Source organism: Pseudophryne corroboree, chromosome 1 (genome assembly GCF_028390025.1).
Source record: "Pseudophryne corroboree isolate aPseCor3 chromosome 1, aPseCor3.hap2, whole genome shotgun sequence".
Classification (NCBI taxonomy): domain Eukaryota; kingdom Metazoa; phylum Chordata; class Amphibia; order Anura; family Myobatrachidae; genus Pseudophryne; species Pseudophryne corroboree.
Genome location: NC_086444.1, coordinates 495,148,283 through 495,168,275, shown reverse-complemented (window position 1 = coordinate 495,168,275; position 19,993 = coordinate 495,148,283). Strand labels below are relative to the sequence as shown.

The 19,993-nt window shown below is 43.8% G+C and overlaps 1 protein-coding gene across 1 annotated transcript in view; it reads left to right on the top strand.

Annotated features, from left to right (window-relative positions):
- The window catches only part of VPS13A (vacuolar protein sorting 13 homolog A), a 747,194-nt gene extending 730,650 nt beyond the window's left edge, over window positions 1–16,544 (top strand). The window contains exons 71-72 of the mRNA XM_063913834.1: window positions 6,125–6,199; window positions 15,019–16,544. Coding sequence (XP_063769904.1) covers window positions 6,125–6,199; window positions 15,019–15,069 — 126 coding nt within the window. The 3' untranslated portion in view covers window positions 15,070–16,544. The remainder of the gene's footprint in view (window positions 1–6,124; window positions 6,200–15,018) is intronic.
- The last annotated feature ends 3,449 nt before the right edge of the window (window positions 16,545–19,993 follow it).

Here is a 19,993-nt window from a genome sequence, read left to right as displayed (position 1 = left end):
GTTTATTAAACAGTCTTGCACACTAACATACATACAGACAGACACTCACACATACTTACCTACATTCCCCTTCAGTTCTCTTGTCCAGTAGAATCCACCGTAACCTGTAAAAACAATTTAAAAAAAAAAACCTATTTCAGTGTAGATTGGTCCTCTTCATTTCAAAGTACAGTAGGCATGTAGGGGGTTAAAAAAAGCTATACCTACACCAACGGACATAGGAGATCTATGTGTGTACACATAGAACTCCTTTCCTGAATGCTGGCCTCTACATGACTTCTTTACTAGGAGAGCCACCAGAGGCGCTCCACTGATTGGCTGCGTGCTCCTGCACTGTCAATCACGGCTTTCCCCATATTCTTCTTTGGTGAGAAAGGTACCATAGAAGCACATGATGGGAATCGCGGCACTATGTGGTTAACCACAAGCTTAATTGTGGCTAATACACGTCAAGCTTGTGGTTCACGTCAGTTAAGCTTGCGATTAACCATATAATGATGCGGTTCCCACATTATACTTCTATGGAGAGTTCTCCACATAGATGTATGTGGAAGAACCTTTCAGTTACAGTGTGGAGCTCCTCAGGAAGCCCAAGCTGATTGGCTGATGGGTCTCCTAGCGCAGCATGAACACGGGTTATTGGCACATGAGCGCGCATAACCCGTGTTCAGGTGCGGTCTGAAAGGTGCAAGGGTTGAAATACCGGGTCGAGCAACCCGGTATTCAACCCTGGTCGCGAGCCCTGTTAAACTCGTGTTCAACTTGGCTCACTGTGCGGTGTGAACAGGAGCCGGGTCAATGCGACCCGTTTCCCGTTCACTGTGTGTGCACGGGCGGCACTTGGACCCCCCGCCGCGTCACCACTGACGTCCCCAACTCTGCAATATGCAGGGATGCAGACAGCGGCAGCGAGGCACCTCAGGTGAATCGCACAATGGGAGCTCCCGTGTGTGACCCGCCTCAGGTGGTCTGAAAGGGGAATAAGTATGGATTTTTTAGTTTGTTTTTACAGCTAGAGTGGCTTCTACATGGAGAAGAGGATATGAATGGCTAAGTATGTGTGACTGCAAGTGTGCATGTATGTTTTATTAAAGCTATACTTTTTTTTTTGTGTCTTGTCTTTATTTTAATATTTATTTTACCTTAGGACTACAGGCACCAGCAGGCCCTTGTGGTTATCCAAGTACCAGCATGCGGGAGAGGCTTGCTGGGACCTGTAGTTCTTCTATAAAAACAATCTTATTTCTAACTTTTACACTTGAAAGTTATCAGCTTGGCAACCACCGTCTGGGAGGTGGGGGGGGGGGGGGATCGAGGATAGCCCCGGGCTTCAGCCCGGCCTTGGGTGCTGTGGAGGGGGGGACACCCCCAGGGAACCTCCTGACCAGGGCTGACTAGTTGGTTGGGTAAAGTTTCGACCTCAAGGGCCAATTTAAACATGTACCTCGGGCTGTGTCATTACCTTCCTGACTAGTGGAGCCTGGTGCTGGTTCCAAAAATACGGGGTCCCCTACATTTTCTCCCCCCCCATAATTTTGGAACCGGGACCGGTGCAAAAGCCTGGTGGTGGTGGTTGTTAAAATAGCGGGGGACCCTAGTCACGTGTGTATGTATGTATGTATGTATGTATATATATATATATATATATATATATATATACACACACTGACAGCTTTTAATGTGCGAAAAGGCGTGGAGTCTGTCCCGCACAAGAACCGGGGTCCTATTACATCCTGCCAATTGCGTTAGGAAAATTTATTTTATAAATATTTTTCCCAACTGCAGCTGCTTTATAAATAATCTGTAGTATTTGTCATCCTGTGTCACTTTAACCACTTAATGGCCGATTGCTGGCTGTCGACACTGGCACAATCTGCACATGACTACAGGACAGCATACATAAGTGGCAAGTAGAAGTGTTGGAAATATGATCAAATATATTTTAAAAAATGTTAAAAATTAATCTGTACTCGGCAAAGAACTAGCCAAATACATGTTAGTATAGGGATCAGTAGTCTCACAACAAACGTAAAAGTGACGAGGGGCAGATTCATCTAAAAGGAAATTTTTCTTATTTTGCTGGCGCTTATATTTATCGTCTATTTTTCAAAATAAGCACGCTGCAAAAATATGAAAGCTGGCCTTGACGTGAAGAGTGGAACACGTTCCAGTCATGAAGTGGTTAAAGTGCAGGTTATAGTTTCAACGCACTGCGTGTTCATCATACATTTGTATTACCAGGCATGATTGCAGTTAGAAGAGCACTAATTAATGTTGCTGCTCAGTACCAATTGTCATAAACAGCAATAGTATCTCCCATCATTATGGGCAGTGTGGGATTATCAGTTTTCTCCTGGCATGCAATGGTATACCTCCCAAGTGTCCTGATTTTGGCGGGACAGTTCCGTTTTCCTGGGACTGTCCCACCCGTTGTCGTGGGGGTGGGCAGTTGGGAGACCCGCTCTCGCTCACTGCTCTGCTAAGCAGCCTCTGTTCACTGGGAGAGAGGGACAGGGGGCATGCCAGCAGCTCACAGAGCGCTTGACATGCCCCCTATAGCAGCAAAAGGTGTGGGGGGGGGCACTTTCGTGCGGCCACGACCCCCTACCAGCAAGGCCACGCCCCATATTGTCAGGTGCGCGTCTGTGTCCCTCCTCCCAACTTTCTAAAGTTAGGAGCTATGCTATGGTCCCATTAGATTTACATTGCTTAAGGTTTGCATTAAGGGTTAATGTAGCATGAACAGGATGCATATCATTTTGTTCCATATCAGTTGGAAGTTGCAACTAATAGATTCAAAACATGGAGGCAATGTCATGAGCATTGCCAGCTGCACATTATCTTACAGGGATTCACTGAGAAATTGTGCCTCCATGGTCCAGAGAGAAAATGTCATCAACACATAACAGCGGTTCAGCCACCTAATACTGTACATAGTGACAGAAGTTTTGGTGAAGGGCAAAATGTGAACCTTCCTGATCAAACCATTTGATATTATTAAATTGTATTTGATAATTTGGTATACCTTTTGGATCAGTAATATTGTTCCTTTATAATTGGTGCCTTAATAAAGTTTACTATCCCCTTTTCCTTCTAATCCAGCGGGATCATTACGAGATTACGAGAGGTCGGAATACAGACACCGGGATCCCGAACCAGCACCATCCCGACAGGGGGGCGAGCGCCACACTGCGGGCACGGTGCCTCGCTCGCTACGCTCGGCACACTAATTTATTCTCCCTCTATGTGTGTCAGACACCCACAGAGGGAAAATATGTTGGGATTGTGCCGGTCAGGATCCCGGTGTCGGGATTCCGACCGCCGTGATCTTGACCGCATCCCAATCCAGCCACTTACCCCCAGTTCTCTTCAGTCTCGTTCTCCCATGTCTCTGCAGCTCCTGCCCCCTTGTGACCCTCCATAGCATCACAACCCAACCCATGGATATAGGTTTGTGTTTTCATGTGTCACTCCAACAAACGGTCTCACAAAGTGGACTGTCTCCACAGCTTGTCACAGCCTACTCTCCACAATTGGCAACAGCTGACCTGCCTAACATTAACTTCTGCTCTGTTTGTCCCACCTTCTCAGCAAGTCACATTTTATTTCCACTTGCTGTATTCTTTAGAACTAATGAGTGGTGCATTTGGTGCATTACTCCCATATAGAGTGCTTCTGTATAGTACAACTTCCATTGCTTCTTCCCCAGTGATTTTTTTTCTATGTTAATACATTCAACTCATAAGACAAGGAACCCTAAATGTAATTTCTTGTTGGAACACAGTTACTTTTGTGCAAGATAGCATACCAAACTATCCATAATACACTTCTAAAGTTGTGTTTGTAGTCTCAGACGAGACACAACAGGGAAAATATCTCTTAGAAGATTCTGAAGGTTGAGTGGGGGTGATTCCTTACGTACTGTATACACCACATTTCCCTCATTCCTTCCTTTCTGAGATACTTCTGCACCAGACAAGTTTTCTTTTCCCCATGCCAGTTTTTTCATGAGCTGGTGTCTGGGTATTTGTCTCCTCGGTCTCCATAATGGGCATGCTTAGCATGTAGGGGAGGTCGTAATGCGTCTTTTATCTGGTTATATTTTGCTGAAGGTCTGGTCCTGCAAGTTTATTCAATATTCAAACTGTTCATTGAAATGCTGAAGAGTCATGGCTATATTATTTACAGGATCCATTTCCTTTTTGGTTCTGTCAACATCCATGTTATTCCTTAGCCTAATGTATGACAAGGTACAACATAACATAGAAGGTCTTCCATAAAATGCATTGAGCATTCCAATGACTGCCATATGTACATTATATTGAACATCCCAGGGGCCAACATACAAAATATCACAGGAGTTGCCATAAAATACATTCAGCATCCCAGTTACCACCTACCGTATATTCAGCATCCCAGTAAACTCCATACAGTATATTGAGCATCCTAGTGACCTCCATACAGCATATTAAGCATCCCAGTGACTGCCATAAAATATATTGAACATTACAGTGACTGAAACATAATATATTGAGCATCTCAGTAACTGCCAAACCGTACATGGAGCACTATCCACCATAAAACACATTGAGCATTCAGCAATTGGCATACGGTATATTGTGCATTCTAGTGACCGTTAAACAGTACATTGAGCATCACAGTGACCGCCTTATAATATATTGAGCATCCTAGGGGCTGCTGTAAATTACAGTGACTATCATACATTACACTGAGCATCCTAAGTGCTGCAATAATATACATTGAGCATCTCAGCGGCCACAATAAAATACATTGAGATTTTCAGGGGCTGCAGTGTTGATGTATAATATGCTGATGCCAGTGTGATATTATTACTGCAAGGAGTGCTACACCACTGAGGGTTGTATGTTTGAAATTGTGCATGCACCCAGACAAGTTAGTTGATTACAGGGAGAGCCACAGCTCGCTGTGCTGCGTGCGCGTATTTTTTTATATATTTTTTTTTAAGTGTGATCTAGGACTATGGTGCTATTTCTAATATAATTTTAACAAGTGCTTAATAAGCTAATAAAAAAAACTGGTCAAAAATTCAAATATGTGAATCAATAATAGTGCATAACGTCCAATACACGGGATCCGGTCTTTAGGTCGACAGTAAGTAGGTCGACATTGTTTGGGTCGACCACTATTGGTCGACAGTAAGTAGGTCGACAGGGTTTCTAGGTTGACAGGGTCATTAGGTCGATATGTTCTAGGTCAACAGGTCAGAAGGTCGACCGCAATAGATAAGCCACACAGACATAAAGAAAAATCTAGAGCACAGAGTAAGCATAATAGTAGGCATTTGTAGGCATTTTAGGTAAAACTTGTTGTGTATTCCACCCTCACAAGGTACTAGGTGTGGCAACCATCTTAGGCGCACTGCGTAGGCTTACTCTGGGTGGAGGAGTCTACCCCTAGAAGAGATGGCACAAAATGATTGCAGCGTCTTAACGCTCAGAGAACGGTCCCAACAAAACAGTCAGGTCCATGTATTGAATTAAATCAGTCGATGTACACTCAGAGACGTGTTGGAGGTAACCAATTTGTGTTCTAAACCAGCGTTCGTGCCAATATACTGTAGTCTGTCCTGTCACACAAAGCACTGCATGCCTTACTGCATTACTATATCCTAGAGAATTAATATCATTCATTTTTATGAATATAGAGTCAGCCACCTTAATCCATGAGGACCAGTAAACTTCAAATCAAAGTAGTTTATGGAAAGTTGACTTTCTATGCAATGTAAGGACTTGACCGAGGCTTATTCAATGAACGTGTTTATTTTCACAGCACTGAGATAAAACATTGGCTGAAATTGCTTAGTGATTTATTGGCAAAACCTTGCCCAGGATGATCTATTGTAAAGTAAAATTTCCAAATGAAAAGCAGCGCCTGTTTACTGTACAACCTGCTCTTTGTACATCACAAGCTTAAAGTGGATGAAAATTCCACAAGTGAATGCAAACACTGAGACTCCACTTCCTCTAAGAACTGGCCAGACCTACAGTGTGCATTACAAAGAGATGCATGGCAGACTGCTTAGGCGCAGCATGGATTAAAATGACGAGTCTGTTTCTTACATCTTAAATTGTTTATCCTTCAGGAACGAGTGAAATCTGTTTTTCATGCCAAAGAGTTTGGAAAAATAATCAATTTTAAAACTGCGGAAGATGCCAAGGTAAATACAACAATATTAATTACAATATTCAAAGTGGGAGTACTGGGAAAGAATAATTATTATTGGCTTACGTGGTGCCAGGACGGGGCAGAGCCCTCCAGTATTTTGCCTCATGGGTTTTGTTCAGATATTTTTTGTTGTTTATGCAGTTGGTCGGGACTGTAATATGCAGTAAGACCAGCTGTGTTGCACTGTGCTATATATATATGGGATTAATGTATCTCTGTTGTTATATATTATTACACAGGTTGGAAAAGACACGTGTGCATTAAGTTCAAACTTTCATTCTATTAAAACTTGAGTTGGCAAAACAAATTCCCCAGTGTGCCAGCTGCCAATTTAGCCACACACAGGGGGGAAATATAAGTCTGATAAATTATTTGTTATCAGTCAACTCCATAATGTCCTTTGCTTATTCTATCTACAGATAACGGGCCTAATTCAGTCCTGATCGCAGCAGCAAAACCTTTCTCTAATGGGCAAAGCCGTGTGCACTGCAGGGAGGGGCAGATATAACGTGTGCAGAGAGAGTTAGATTTGGGTGGGTTATTTTGTTTCTGTGCAGGGTAAATACTGGCTGCTTTATTTTTACACTGCAATTTAGATTTCAGATTTAACATATCCCACCCAAATCTAACTCTCTCTGCACATGTTATATCTGCCCCACCTGAGTGCACATGGTTTTTCCCATTAGAAAATTGTTTTTGCTGTTGCAATCAGGTCTGAATTAGGCCCAGTGTTACTTGTGAGAAATTTATATTGTTTTTTTGTTTTGTTTTTTGTTATTGTAAATTTGCCATTTGCAACAGTTTAACCCCCTTATAGTAAGTGTTCCTTTCCGATCCAATTTTACATCATCAGACTACACTTCACTAAATGACCAAGATATGTTTGGCAATCATTTTGCTCTGATATCTTGCGATGTCAGTAGATCCTAATCCAATTATTTTACTCATAGTAATAAATACCTGCTGCTTTTATTATATCTGCTATAAGGCATGCTTTCTCATCTTGGGGCTCACTCTGAGGTGGGATAAAGCAAAAAGAGAAAGAAGCTGTGCACCTGGGCAGAACCATGCTGCAGTGTAGATGGGCAGATGTAACATGTGCAGAGAGAATTAAGTGTGGGAGGGGCATGCCCTAGCTGAAATCTGAATTGCATGTAAAAGTAAAGCTATGTTGTGGGCTTCATGCAAATGCAGCCAGTATATAATATACCCTGAATGCAAATACTGTTTGTATCTGCACCTCATGCTTTTTTGCTTTGCTCCCAACTCAGAATCAGTCCCCATGTCTCAGCTCTGCCCTTGTCCAAATAGATTAGAGTCCAGGTTTTAGTATATCCATGGCTCAGCAGAGATGGTTAAATCAAATTGACTGAGGTGCAGGTGCTAATTAATACCCCTTTTCCACTAGCTTTTTTTACCCGTGTTTTTGCACGGGGGCGCGCATCGACACAGGTTTTTAGTAGGTGGAAACGGGTCAACACGGGTTGAGTGACTCGGGAATCCTACCCGGATAGCTACCTGGGTAGAACACTGTAATGACACGGGTAACGGTGCAGTGGAAACAGTCATTACACGTGTTTTCAGACACGAGTAACGCTCTGAGACGCTGATTGGTGCTTCTGAGGCACAGGAAGATGTCATCCCTGGGAGACACGCTGGGCACATGCTGTCTGTAGCAGAAATAAGCAGCAGTAAACTGCAAACAGTCTGCGATTCCATGCTAGACACAGCTACTGCACTGGCGTCCATTGCTGCAATGCTGTGAGCAAGCCCCACCCCTCCCTTTTGGTCATTTTTATGACATCATCTTGATGAGACAGTAAAAAGTCCATTTGTAATGACATCAATAGGCTTTTACAGAGCTTACCCGGGTTAGGTGGAAACAGATCCAACACGGGAATAACCCGTGTCGTAGTGCAGTGGAAACGGGGGGGGGGGGGGGGGGGGGGGCGACACAGGTTGTAGCCGGGTTAAACATCCCGGATCGGACCCGGTACTCAGGTAGAAAAGGGGCATGAGTCACCTGTAGCCAAGCATGGATATACTTAAAATCTGGACAATTGGGGTGCCTTAAGGACTGTGTTTGAGAAGCTCTGAAATTGATAGTAAGCTCCCATGAGCAGGACCCTGCCTACTTTTTGTTTACAAGTCTGCACTTATGTTGTCTACCAAGTGCTGTTAGGCTTACCATACTATCCCTTTAAACTGGGACACTCTTTGATTACACAGGCTCTCTGGCTGACTACAAGCCTGCATTTCATTTGGTTTTACTCAGCCACAGAACCTGTGTAATTCATGAGCGTCTTGGTTTAAAGGGATAGTATGGTAAGCCCGTGTAGAGATGTAGCCAGCCTCATCGTTGCCACGATGCGTACACACAGTCATATGCATCTCAGTAATCTGCATTATATGATGTGCAGTGATTATTCGCAGCTGGTGTTCGCCCATAGGAATGAATGGATGCATAACCCCACCCCCCATCCCTATTGCTCCAGGGTCTGTGCAACCATTTTCCTTCAAGAGTGGAAAGTTTAGTGTCTCACCTCAGCTGAAATCCAGGGTGGTGTGACTATCTGCATTAGGAGTTGTAAGCTGGAGGCTGAATCAAAAACAGCAATCGAGGCATTATTCCTCCTACTCACACACCCTTCCACAGCTATTTACAGTTGTGAATAAAAATCTTCCCGCAGTAGGTAATAATTGAGTTTTAAAATAGAACGGTTTTCCCAATCCGAAACCCCTGTAATATCTGCATTATATTATATAGTGCTTGTAGACCTGTGGCTTTATAGATTAGATCAGTGGTTCTCAAGCTGTGTGCCGTGACATCCTGGGGTGCATCGGGACACTTGTAGGGGTGCCTCGGATTGGTGGTCCAGGACCACTTCAAATTATTTATGGTCAATGTAATAGGCAAAACCAGTGTTGGTGGCTGTCAATCATAAAACATGTGGACATACAGAAGCAAATCTTGTCCTTCACCACACAGTAGAACCTAAGGATGACAAATAAACACAATTTACTAAATGTAATATTTCTTTCTAAATTTCTCACTAAGAAACTTTTGGCCTGGGGGTGCAGTGAAAAAAATTCTGATGCTCTATGGCGCCTTGATTCAAAAAAGTTTGAGAACCACTGGATTAGATACAAATTCTGCTCCTTCTGCCTAGATTTATTTTCTGTACAAAGAAATGGGCATTAACATTGTATAAAGTGTTTGCCATTAGCTATAAAGTGTCATTAATTTTATTTCATTAAATAGTTTTTATTTCTCTGACGTCCTAGTGGATGCTGGGAACTCCGTAAGGACCATGGGGAATAGCGGCTCCGCAGGAGACTGGGCACAAAAGTAAAGCTTTAGGACTACCTGGTGTGCACTGGCTCCTCCCCCTATGACCCTCCTCCAAGCCTCAGTTAGATTTTTGTGCCCGAACGAGAAGGGTGCACACTAGGGGCTCTCCTGAGCTGCTTAGTGAAAAGTTTAGTTTTAGGTTTTTTATTTTCAGTGAGACCTGCTGGCAACAGGCTCACTGCATCGAGGGACTAAGGGGAGAAGAAGCCAACTCACCTGCGTGCAGAGTGGATTGGGCTTCTTAGGCTACTGGACACCATTAGCTCCAGAGGGATCGAACACAGGCCCAGCCATGGAGTCCGGTCCCAGAGCCGCGCCGCCGGCCCCCTTACAGAGCCAGAAGCAAGAAGAGGTCCGGAAAATCGGCGGCAGAAGACATCCTGTCTTCACCAAGGTAGCGCACAGCACTGCAGCTGTGCGCCATTGCTCCTCAGCACACTTCACACTTCGGTCACTGAGGGTGCAGGGCGCTAGGGGGGGGCGCCCTGAGCAGCAATAAAAACACCTTGGCTGGCGAAAATACATCACATATAACCCCCAGGGCTATATGGATGAATTTTAACCCCTGCCAGATTACACTGAAAAATGGGAGAAAAGGCCGCCGAGAAGGGGGCGGAGCCTATCTCCTCAGCACACTGGCGCCATATTCCCTCACAGCTCCGTTGGAGGGAAGCTCCCTGGCTCTCCCCTGCAGTCACTACACTACAGAAAGGGTTAAAAAAGAGAGGGGGCACTAATTAGGCGCAGTATAAACAATCAAGCAGCTACAAGGGGAAAAACACTTATATAAGGTTATCCCTGTATATATATAGCGCTCTGGTGTGTGCTGGCAAACTCTCCCTCTGTCTCCCCAAAGGGCTAGTGGGGTCCTGTCCTCTATCAGAGCATTCCCTGTGTGTGTGCTGTGTGTCGGTACGTTTGTGTCGACATGTATGAGGAAAATGATGTGGAGGCGGAGCAAATTGCCTGTAATAGGGGTGTCACCCCCTAGGGGGTCGACACCTGAGTGGATGAACTGTTGGAAGGAATTACATGACAGTGTCAGCTCTTTACAAAAGACAGTGATTGACATGAGACAGCCGGCTACTCAGCTTGTGCCTGTCCAGACGTCTCATAGGCCGTCAGGGGCTCTAAAGCGCCCGTTACCTCAGATGGCAAATACAGACGCCGACACGGATACTGACTCCAGTGTCGACGGTGAAGAGACAAATATGACTTCCAGTAGGGCCACACGTTACATGATTGAGGCAATGAAAAATGTTTTACACATTTCTGATAATACGAGTACCACCAATAGGGGTATTATGTTCGGTGAGGAAAAACTACCTGTAGTTTTCCTGAATCTGAGAAATTAAATGAGGTGTGTGATGAAGCGTGGGTTTCCCCCGATAAAAAACTGATAATTTCTAAACAGTTATTAGCATTATATCCTTTCCCGCCAGAGGTTAGGGTGTGTTGGGAAACACCCCCTAGGGTGGATAAAGCGCTCACACGCTTGACAAAACAGGGGCTCTACCCTCTCCTGAGATGGCCGCCCTTAAGGATCCTGCTGATAGAAAGCAGGAGGGTATCCTAAAATGTATTTACACAACATACTGGTGTTATACTGCGACCAGCAATCGCCTCAGCCTGGATGTGCAGTGCTGGGTTGGCATGGTCGTATTCCCTGACTGAAAATATTGATACCCTAGATAGGGACAGTATATTATTGCCTATAGAGCATTTATAAGATGCATTTCTATATATGTGTGATGCACAGCGGGATATTTGCCGACTGGCATCAAGAGTAAGTGCGCTGTCCATTTCTGCCAGAAGAGGGTTATGGACACGACAGTGGTCAGGTGATGCGGATTCCAAATGGCATATGGAAGTATTGCCTTATAAAGGGGAGGAGTTATTTGGGGTCGGTCTTTCAGACCTGGTGGCCACGGCAACAGCTGGGAAATCCACGTTTTTACCCCAGGTCACCTCTCAACATAAGAAGACGCCGTATTATCAGGCGCAGTCCTTTCGTTCCCATAAGGGCAAGTGGGCAAAAGGTTCCTCATTTCTGCCCCGTGACAGAGGGAGAGGAAAAAGGCTGCAGAAATCAGCCAGTTCCCAGGAACAGAAGCCCTTTCCCGCCTCTGCCAAGCCCTCAGCATGACGCTGGGGCTTTACAAGCAGACAGGGAGGCAGTTTTGGAAGCCATTCACAAGCTGTATTCCCAGCAGGTGATAATCAAGGTACCCCTCCTGCAACAGGGAAAGGGGTATTATTCCACACTGTTGTGGTACCGAAGCCGGACGGCTCGGTGAGACCGATTTTAAATCTAAAATCTTCGAACACTTACATACAGAGGTTCAAATTCAAGAGAAGGGGACTACATGGTGTCTCTGGACATCAAGGATGCTTACCTTCATGTCCCAATTTACCCTTCTCACCAAGGGTACCTCAGGTTTGTGGTACAGAACTGTCACTATCAGTTTCAGACGCTGCCGTTGGATGGTCCACGGCACCCCGGGTCTTTACCAAGGTAATGGCCGAAATGATGATACTCCTTCGAAGGAAGGGAGTTTTAGTTATCCCTTACTTGGACGATCTCCTGATAAGGGTAAGATCCAGGGAACAGTTGGAGGTCGGTGTAGCACTATCTCAGGTAGTGTTGCGACAGCACGGTTGGATTCTCAATATTCCAAAATCGCAGCTGGTTCCGACGACTCGTCTTCTGTTCCTAGGGATGATTCTGGACACAGTCCAGAAAAAGGTGTTTCTCCCGGAGGAGAAAGCCAGGGAGTTATCCGAGCTAGTCAGGAACCTCCTAAAACCGAGCCAAGTCTCAGTGCATCAATGCACAAGGGTTCTGGGAAAAATGGTGGCTTCCTACGAAGCAAGCCCATTCGGCAGATTCCACGCAAGAACTTTCCAGTGGGACCTGCTGGACAAATGGTCGGGGTTGCATCTTCAGATGCATCAGCGGATAACCCGGTCACCAAGGACAAGGGTGTCCCTGCTGTGGTGGTTGCAGAGTGCTCATCTTCTAGAGGGCCGCAGATTCGGCATTCAGGACTGGGTCCTGGTGACCACGGATGCCAGCCTGCGAGGCTGGGGAGCAGTCACACAGGGAAGAAATTTCCAGGGCTTATGGTCAAGCCTGGAGACATCACTTCACATAAATATCCTGGTGCTAAGAGCCATTTACAATGCTCTAAGCTTAGCAAGACCTCTGCTTCAAGGTCAGCCGGGTTGATCCAGTCGGACAACATCACGGCAGTCACCCACGTAAACAGACAGGGTGGCACAAGAAGCAGTCAATGGCAGAAGCTGCAAGGATTCTTCGCTGGGCGGAAAATCATGTGATAGCACTGTCAGCAGTATTCATTCCGGGAGTGGACAACTGGGAAGCAGACTTCCTCAGCAGACACGACCTCCACCCGGGAGAATGGGGACTTCACCCAGAAGTCTTCCACATGATTATAAACCGTTGGGAAAAACCAAAGGTGGACATGATGGCGTCCCGCCTCAACAAAAAACTCGACAGGTATTGCGCCAGGTCAAGGGACCCTCAGGCAATAGCTGTAGACGCTCTGGTAACACCGTGGGTGTACCAGTCAGTGTATGTGTTCCCTCCTCTGCCTCTCATACCCAAGGTACTGAGAATTATAAGATGGAGAGGAGTAAGCACTATATTCGTGGCTCCGGATTGGCCAAGAAGGACTTGGTACCCGGAACTTCAAGAGAGGCTCACGGAGGATCCGTGGCCTCTACCTCTAAGAAGGGACCTGCTCCATCAAGGACCCTGTCTGTTCCAAGACTTACCGCGGCTGCGTTTGACGGCATGGCAGTTGAACGCCGGATCCTGAAGGAAAAAGGCATTCCGGATGAAGTCATCCCTATCCTGATCAAAGCCAGGAAGGATGTAACCGCAAAACATTATCACCACATTTGGCGAAAATATGTTGCGTGGTGCGAGGCCAGTAAGGCCCGACGGAGGAATTTCAACTGGGTCGATTCCTACATTTCCTGCAAACAGGAGGGTCTATGGGCCTGAAATTGGGGTCCATTAAGGTTAAAATTTCGGCCCTGTCAATTTTCTTCCAGAAAGAACTAGCTTCAGTCCCTGAAGTGCAGACGTTTGTAAAAGGGGTACTGCATATACAGCCTCCTTTTGTGCCTCCAGTGGCACCTTGGGATCTCAATGTAGTTTTTGGGTTCCAAAAGTCACATTGGTTTGAACCACTTAAAGATGTTGGCCCTGGCCTGGGCCAGGCGCGTGTCCGAATTGGCGGCTTATTCTGTAAAAGCCCTTATCTGATTTTCCATACGGACAGGGCGGAATTGAGGACTCGTCCTCGGTTTCTCCCTAAGGTGGTTTCAGCGTTTCACCTGAACCAACCTATTGTGGTGCCTGCGGCTACTAGGGACTTGGAGGACTCCAAGTTGCTAGACGTTGTCAGGGCCCTGAAAATATATGTTTCCAGGACGGCTGGAGTCAGAAAATCTGACTCGCTGTTTATCCTGTATGCCCCCAACAAGCTGGGTGCTCCTGCTTCTAAGCAGACTATTGCTCGTTGGATTTGTAGTACAGTTCAGCTTGCACATTCTGTGGCAGGCCTGCCACAGCCAAAATCTGTAAAAGCCCATTCCACACGGAAAGTGGGCTCATCTTGGGCGGCTGCCCGAGGGGTCTCGGCTTTACAACTTTGCCGAGCAGCTACTTGGTCAGGGGCAAACACGTTTGCTAAATTCTACAAATTTGATACCCTGGCTGAGGAGGACCTGGAGTTCTCTCATTCGGTGCTGCAGAGTCATCCGCACTCTCCCGCCTGTTTGGGAGCTTTGGTATAATCCCCATGGTCCTTACGGAGTTCCCAGCATCCACTAGGACGTCAGAGAAAATAAGAATTTACTTACCGATAATTCTATTTCTCGTAGTCCGTAGTGGATGCTGGGCGCCCATCCCAAGTGCGGATTGTCTGCAATACTTGAACATAGTTATTGTTAACTAAATCGGGTTATTGTTGTAGTGAGCCATCTTTTCTAGAGGCTCCTCTGTTGTCATACTGTTAACTGGGTTCAGATCACAAGTTATACGGTGTGATTGGTGTGGCTGGTATGAGTCTTACCCGGGATTCAAAATCCTTCCTTATTGTGTACGCTCGTCCGGGCACAGTATCCTAACTGAGGCTTGGAGGAGGGTCATAGGGGGAGGAGCCAGTGCACACCAGGTAGTCCTAAAGCTTTACTTTTGTGCCCAGTCTCCTGCGGAGCCGCTATTCCCCATGGTCCTTACGGAGTTCCCAGCATCCACTACGGACTACGAGAAATAGAATTATCGGTAAGTAAATTCTTATTTTTTATCTACTTGACTTGACATGTAATTTCTAAAAATTGTGCCGATTGTTAACTGTAAGTAGCACAATTATTTTCTTTGCAGTATATAGTAATATTATTTTATGCTTATGCTATTTTTTTCACAGTGGATTATGTCTAAATTGGAAGAAGTCCGAGATCTCCAACCAAAATCATAAGAGATGCATCCAGATGAGTGTCAGCTCCTGTTCACCACACTGGACCTTTCCATTTATTATCTCCACATTTCATGACATCCTTTAATTTGGTTTAGCACTTTTGCATTAAGAGACTAACTTAATTATTATTATTCTTACCAATTGAAATCTTCATGTAAAGATACAAAATTATTTTGATGTATGTACATATATTACATGATTTGACTACTAAAATGACCCCCATCCCCCTTACTAATGTATATATTTAAATACTGTATACAGTAATGGAAAAAAAAATAATATGCAACTTTAATATATTAGTGTAATGAAACAATGTATTAAACCATCATTTATATGTAGGATGGGTATGAAAAAAAGATGTCATTATGTTATACTGCTAGACTCCTTTAACAGCAACTCTATTTAAAACGTAACATTTAGAGTTGGGTGATGTTCATGCAGATAGGCGGCACAGCTTTACTTACCTTCTGCTGTTGGCTGCGTTTTATTTAGTCCGGCACTGCATGACATTTCGCTGTAAAAGCAGATTTAGAGCCTTATTCAGGTTTGTTAGCAAACCAAACAAGTTAGCAATTTGGCAAATCCATTTTGCACTGCAGGTGGGGCCGATGTAACATGTGCAGAGAGAGTTAGATTTGGGTAGGGTGTGTTCAAACTGAAATCTAAATTGCAGTGTAGAAATAAAGCATCCAGTATTTACCCTGCACAGAAACAATATAACCCACCCAAATATAACTCTCTCTGCCCCACTAGCAGTGCAACATGGTATTGCCCAATTGCTTGCTTTTTTGGTTTGCTACAAACCTGAATAACCCCTTACTTCAGAAACGCTGACTCACTGACTTGGAAGTTCGCTGGGGTGAGGGGAATTGACCACACTGGCTCATAGTGTTTAATTCAGGCAACCGGTAGAATGGAAAAATACAGTTGTGGAATGTTGAAGCCTTGCAGGGGATCCTTCAGATTGTATCACCACAACAAAGTAAAACTGTATGGTTTCTTATTGAACTCCACCTCAGATTAATATATGAAATATGATTTTTTTCTTGAATGCATGAGTTATGAACTAACTAGTCTTTTATTGTGTTATTGTGTTGTCTTATTTTTAATGCTTAACGGAATATATATATTTGCACTAGGTAAATAAGGGAAGGATATAAGGTTTTTATTCCTGCACTTCTACACAGTTATTTGAGATATTTTTATGGTGTTTACAAAATCCAAATCTGCTTTATGAACTCTCATTTTCCAGTAGACCTATAATCTGAGTGTAGACATGTCATTGTCTGAACAAAGATTTGTGAGAGTGCAGCCTTCTAAATGAACTAGGATGTATTTACATCACTGGTGCTAAATGTCTGTAATCCCTTCAGAATATTCAGAATTTCTGCATAAATGTGAATTTACTGTATTCATATCTTTATCTAAGTCATAAATATAAAGAGAGCCCAATAAATAAATAAAACTAAAATATATACCTTTTCATTAATTTATTGATAAAAGTGATCAAACATTAAATTTGTTGGAGAAAGTGTGTGAACTCTTTGAGTAACAATGATTTCAATCAAATGTTTATACTGAAGTAATTCTTTGACTTGGTGGAATTTTGCCCATTCTTAGAGAACTGCTTCAACTCGTGGAAATTAATGTGCTTTCTTACATAATCTCCATGCTTTAGATCCTGCCAAAATGTTGGATTAAGGTCTGAACTTTGAAACAGAAGTTTTTTTTGGAAGAGAGGAGTCCCATCTTCTGTTGAGCTTCATTTCATGGACGGATACCCTGACAGTTACTTGCAGATTTCGTTAGGTCAATCCAGAATTTATAGTGCCATCGATGATGGCAGACCTTCCTGGTACTGTAGCAGTAAAACAGCCCCCACTCATGATTCATGCTTGGGTTGAGATTTTTATGTTCGAATGCAGTGTTTTTTGTTTTTTTTCCAACCATAACATTTCTAATTTAAGTCATAAAGTTATAGGGGTATATTCAATTAGGGTCGAATCCATTCCGACATGCATTTGTCAGAATGGATCCGACAACCACTATTCAAATCTCCTCTCAATTCGACTTTTTTTAAAAAGTCGAATTGAGATGAGGGACCCAGAGGAGGAGAGGGGGGGAGACCAGCGGGGACAGCCACGGGCAGACGGAGATCAGCGCTACAGTAGCTCTGCAGGAGGATGTCACACAGCCGCCCGACCTCACGACAGTGTCCTCCCGGCTCCAGCAAGCATAATCTCACTTGCTGGAGCCGGGTGGACGCTGCCGTGTGCGGCGCGACTGTGTGACATCCTGCTGCAGCGCTACTGTATCGCTGATCTCCCCTGTATGCCCGCGGCTGTCCCCTGTCTCCCTGCGGCTCTCCCCACTCTCCTCTGGGTCCCACATCTCAGGCCGGCATTTTTTATGTCGGACTGAGATGTTCGAAAAAGGGGCCAAAACCTGTCGGTTCTGGCCCCGTTTTCGACACAAGCACGTGGATCGGCAGCTATTCCGCCGATCCACGTGCTTTTCGACAAGTCGAATTCATCGACTTGTGGAAACATTTTGGGTTATATTGAATAGGTCGAATCACGATTCAACCTTAAAAAGTCGAAAACCGCCGTCTTTTCGACAGACGGCAGCTTTTGACTTCACTTGAATATACTCATACGGCCACAGAACATTGCGGCAGATGTATTAACCTGGAGAAGGCATAAGGAAGTGATAAACCAGTGATATGTGCAAGGTGATAAGGGCAGCAGCCAATCAGATCCTAACTGTTAATTTACATATTGGAGCTGATTGGCTGGTGCCTTTATCACCTTGCACATATTACTGGTTTATCACTTCCTTATGCCTTCTCCAGGTTAATACATCTGCCCCACTATTCCTCTGGTTCATCAAAGTGGTCTTTAGCAAACTCAAATGGGCAGAAATGTTCTTTTCATTTAGTTGTGGCTTCCTCCCTGCTATCCTCCCATGCACATTATGTTTGTCTGATGGTGGACTCAAAAACACTGACAAGTGATGCCAGAAGATCCTTTGATGATACCTTGGGGGTCTGTTTTCTCCTAGATTATATACAGTACCTTGCGTTTGGAGGGATTTTGGTTGGAGAGTAACATAGTTCTTACATTTTCTCCATTTGTACACTATCCTGCCTCACAGTGTATTGGTGAAGGCAAAAGTCTTTAGGTATTGTTTTGCAAACTTTTCCAGCCTGGCGAGTATTGACAACTCTCTGGCGGATGTCCTCATTAGTCTCGAGACATGGGAGTAAATGTTAGAGGGGCCGCGATTGGCCATATTTTTAAAACGGCAATCATTTACAAGGCAAAAACCAGGATTGCCACTTTAAAAATATGGGCAATCACAGCCGAAATCCCACACCTTGGGTAAACTCGGACCCTATTACATTTACCCTCATGGTATGTGTTCACAAACTGGTGTGGTAAAGACTGGTTTGTTTTTAAATTCAGCAGGTCCATCCAAACCCACACCTGTTTGTCATCCCCTGGATTGACACTACTGATTAGGTAACGGAACTGATAATCCTAGAGGTTCATATATTTTTGACACAGAAATTTAATGCCAGATGATTTTGATCAATAAATAATTTTCTTTATTTGATTTATTGGGTTTACTTTATGTTTATGACTTATTTGAAGATCTGAACACATTTCAGAATTTATGCATGAAATAACAGAGTTCGCAAACCTTCTAACACCAGTGTGAGGTTGTAATTGTAACTATTATTGCACCTTCAAAATATGTGCCTTCACGGAATGTAGGTGACAGATGCCCTTTAAGAGCCTGTTGCCACGTGCATATGCTAAGAACATGTAATATTTGGACAACTCTGCAGGATAATCGAATACAAGTGGAACATGATTAGTCTGTTCTGTTTCCACAGGTGAGTTTTCTCTGGTTCAGTTCCACATATTAATGGGTAATAAGCGTAGCTGAGGCAGGCATGTGTTCTCCAGGTTTTAGTGTCTTCATTGCTAATACAGGTTGAGTATCCCATATCCAAATATTCCGAAATACGGAATATTCCGAAATACGGACTTTTTTGAGTGAAAGTGTGATAGTAAAACCTTTGTTTTTTGATGGCTCAATGTACACAAACTTTGTTTAATACACAAAGTTATTAATAATACTGTATTAAATGACCTACAGGCTGTGTATATAAGGTGTATATGAAACATAAATGAATTGTGTGAATGTAGACACACTTTGTTTAATGCAAAAAGTTATAAAAAATATTGGCTAAAATTACCTTCAGGCTGTGTGTATAAGGTGTATATGAAACATAAATGCATTCTGTGATTAGACTTGGGTCCCATCGCCATGATATCTCATTATGGTATGCAATTATTCCAAAATACGGAAAAATCCCATATCCAAAATACCTCTGGTCCCAAGCATTTTGGATAAGGGATACTCAACCTGTATTAGACTGTGATTACCTCCACCCGTCACTGAGCTAGCACTTTTGTATCTACGATTTATTACCAGAAAAGATAACTATGTACAAAAAGCAGTTTGTTAATAAATAATGCATGACATTAAAACGTTTGATTTTTAATAATGACAAATTAATGTATACATATGGGAAAAAAACCTGTATGGGAGGTGGGGGGGTTGCATACAAATACTTATGTGAGGAACTTGATTATTTTATTTAGTGGACGCTAACAGCAACTGGGGGATTGTACAAAACTGCTGGCTGGGAGTGATTGGAAGCGACATTCTTGTGCAAACTAAATGTTGTTTGTGTGGAACATGATATGCTTTAATTTTAATGCAAAGCTTGTCATGAAAACTGGTAACAAACGTTACATAAAAAGACCATTTTCATGGAATGACCCATCTGTATATTTCTTTTAACCACCAATGATAAAAATAGTATTAATTAATGCAGTTGATTTTTCTAGTT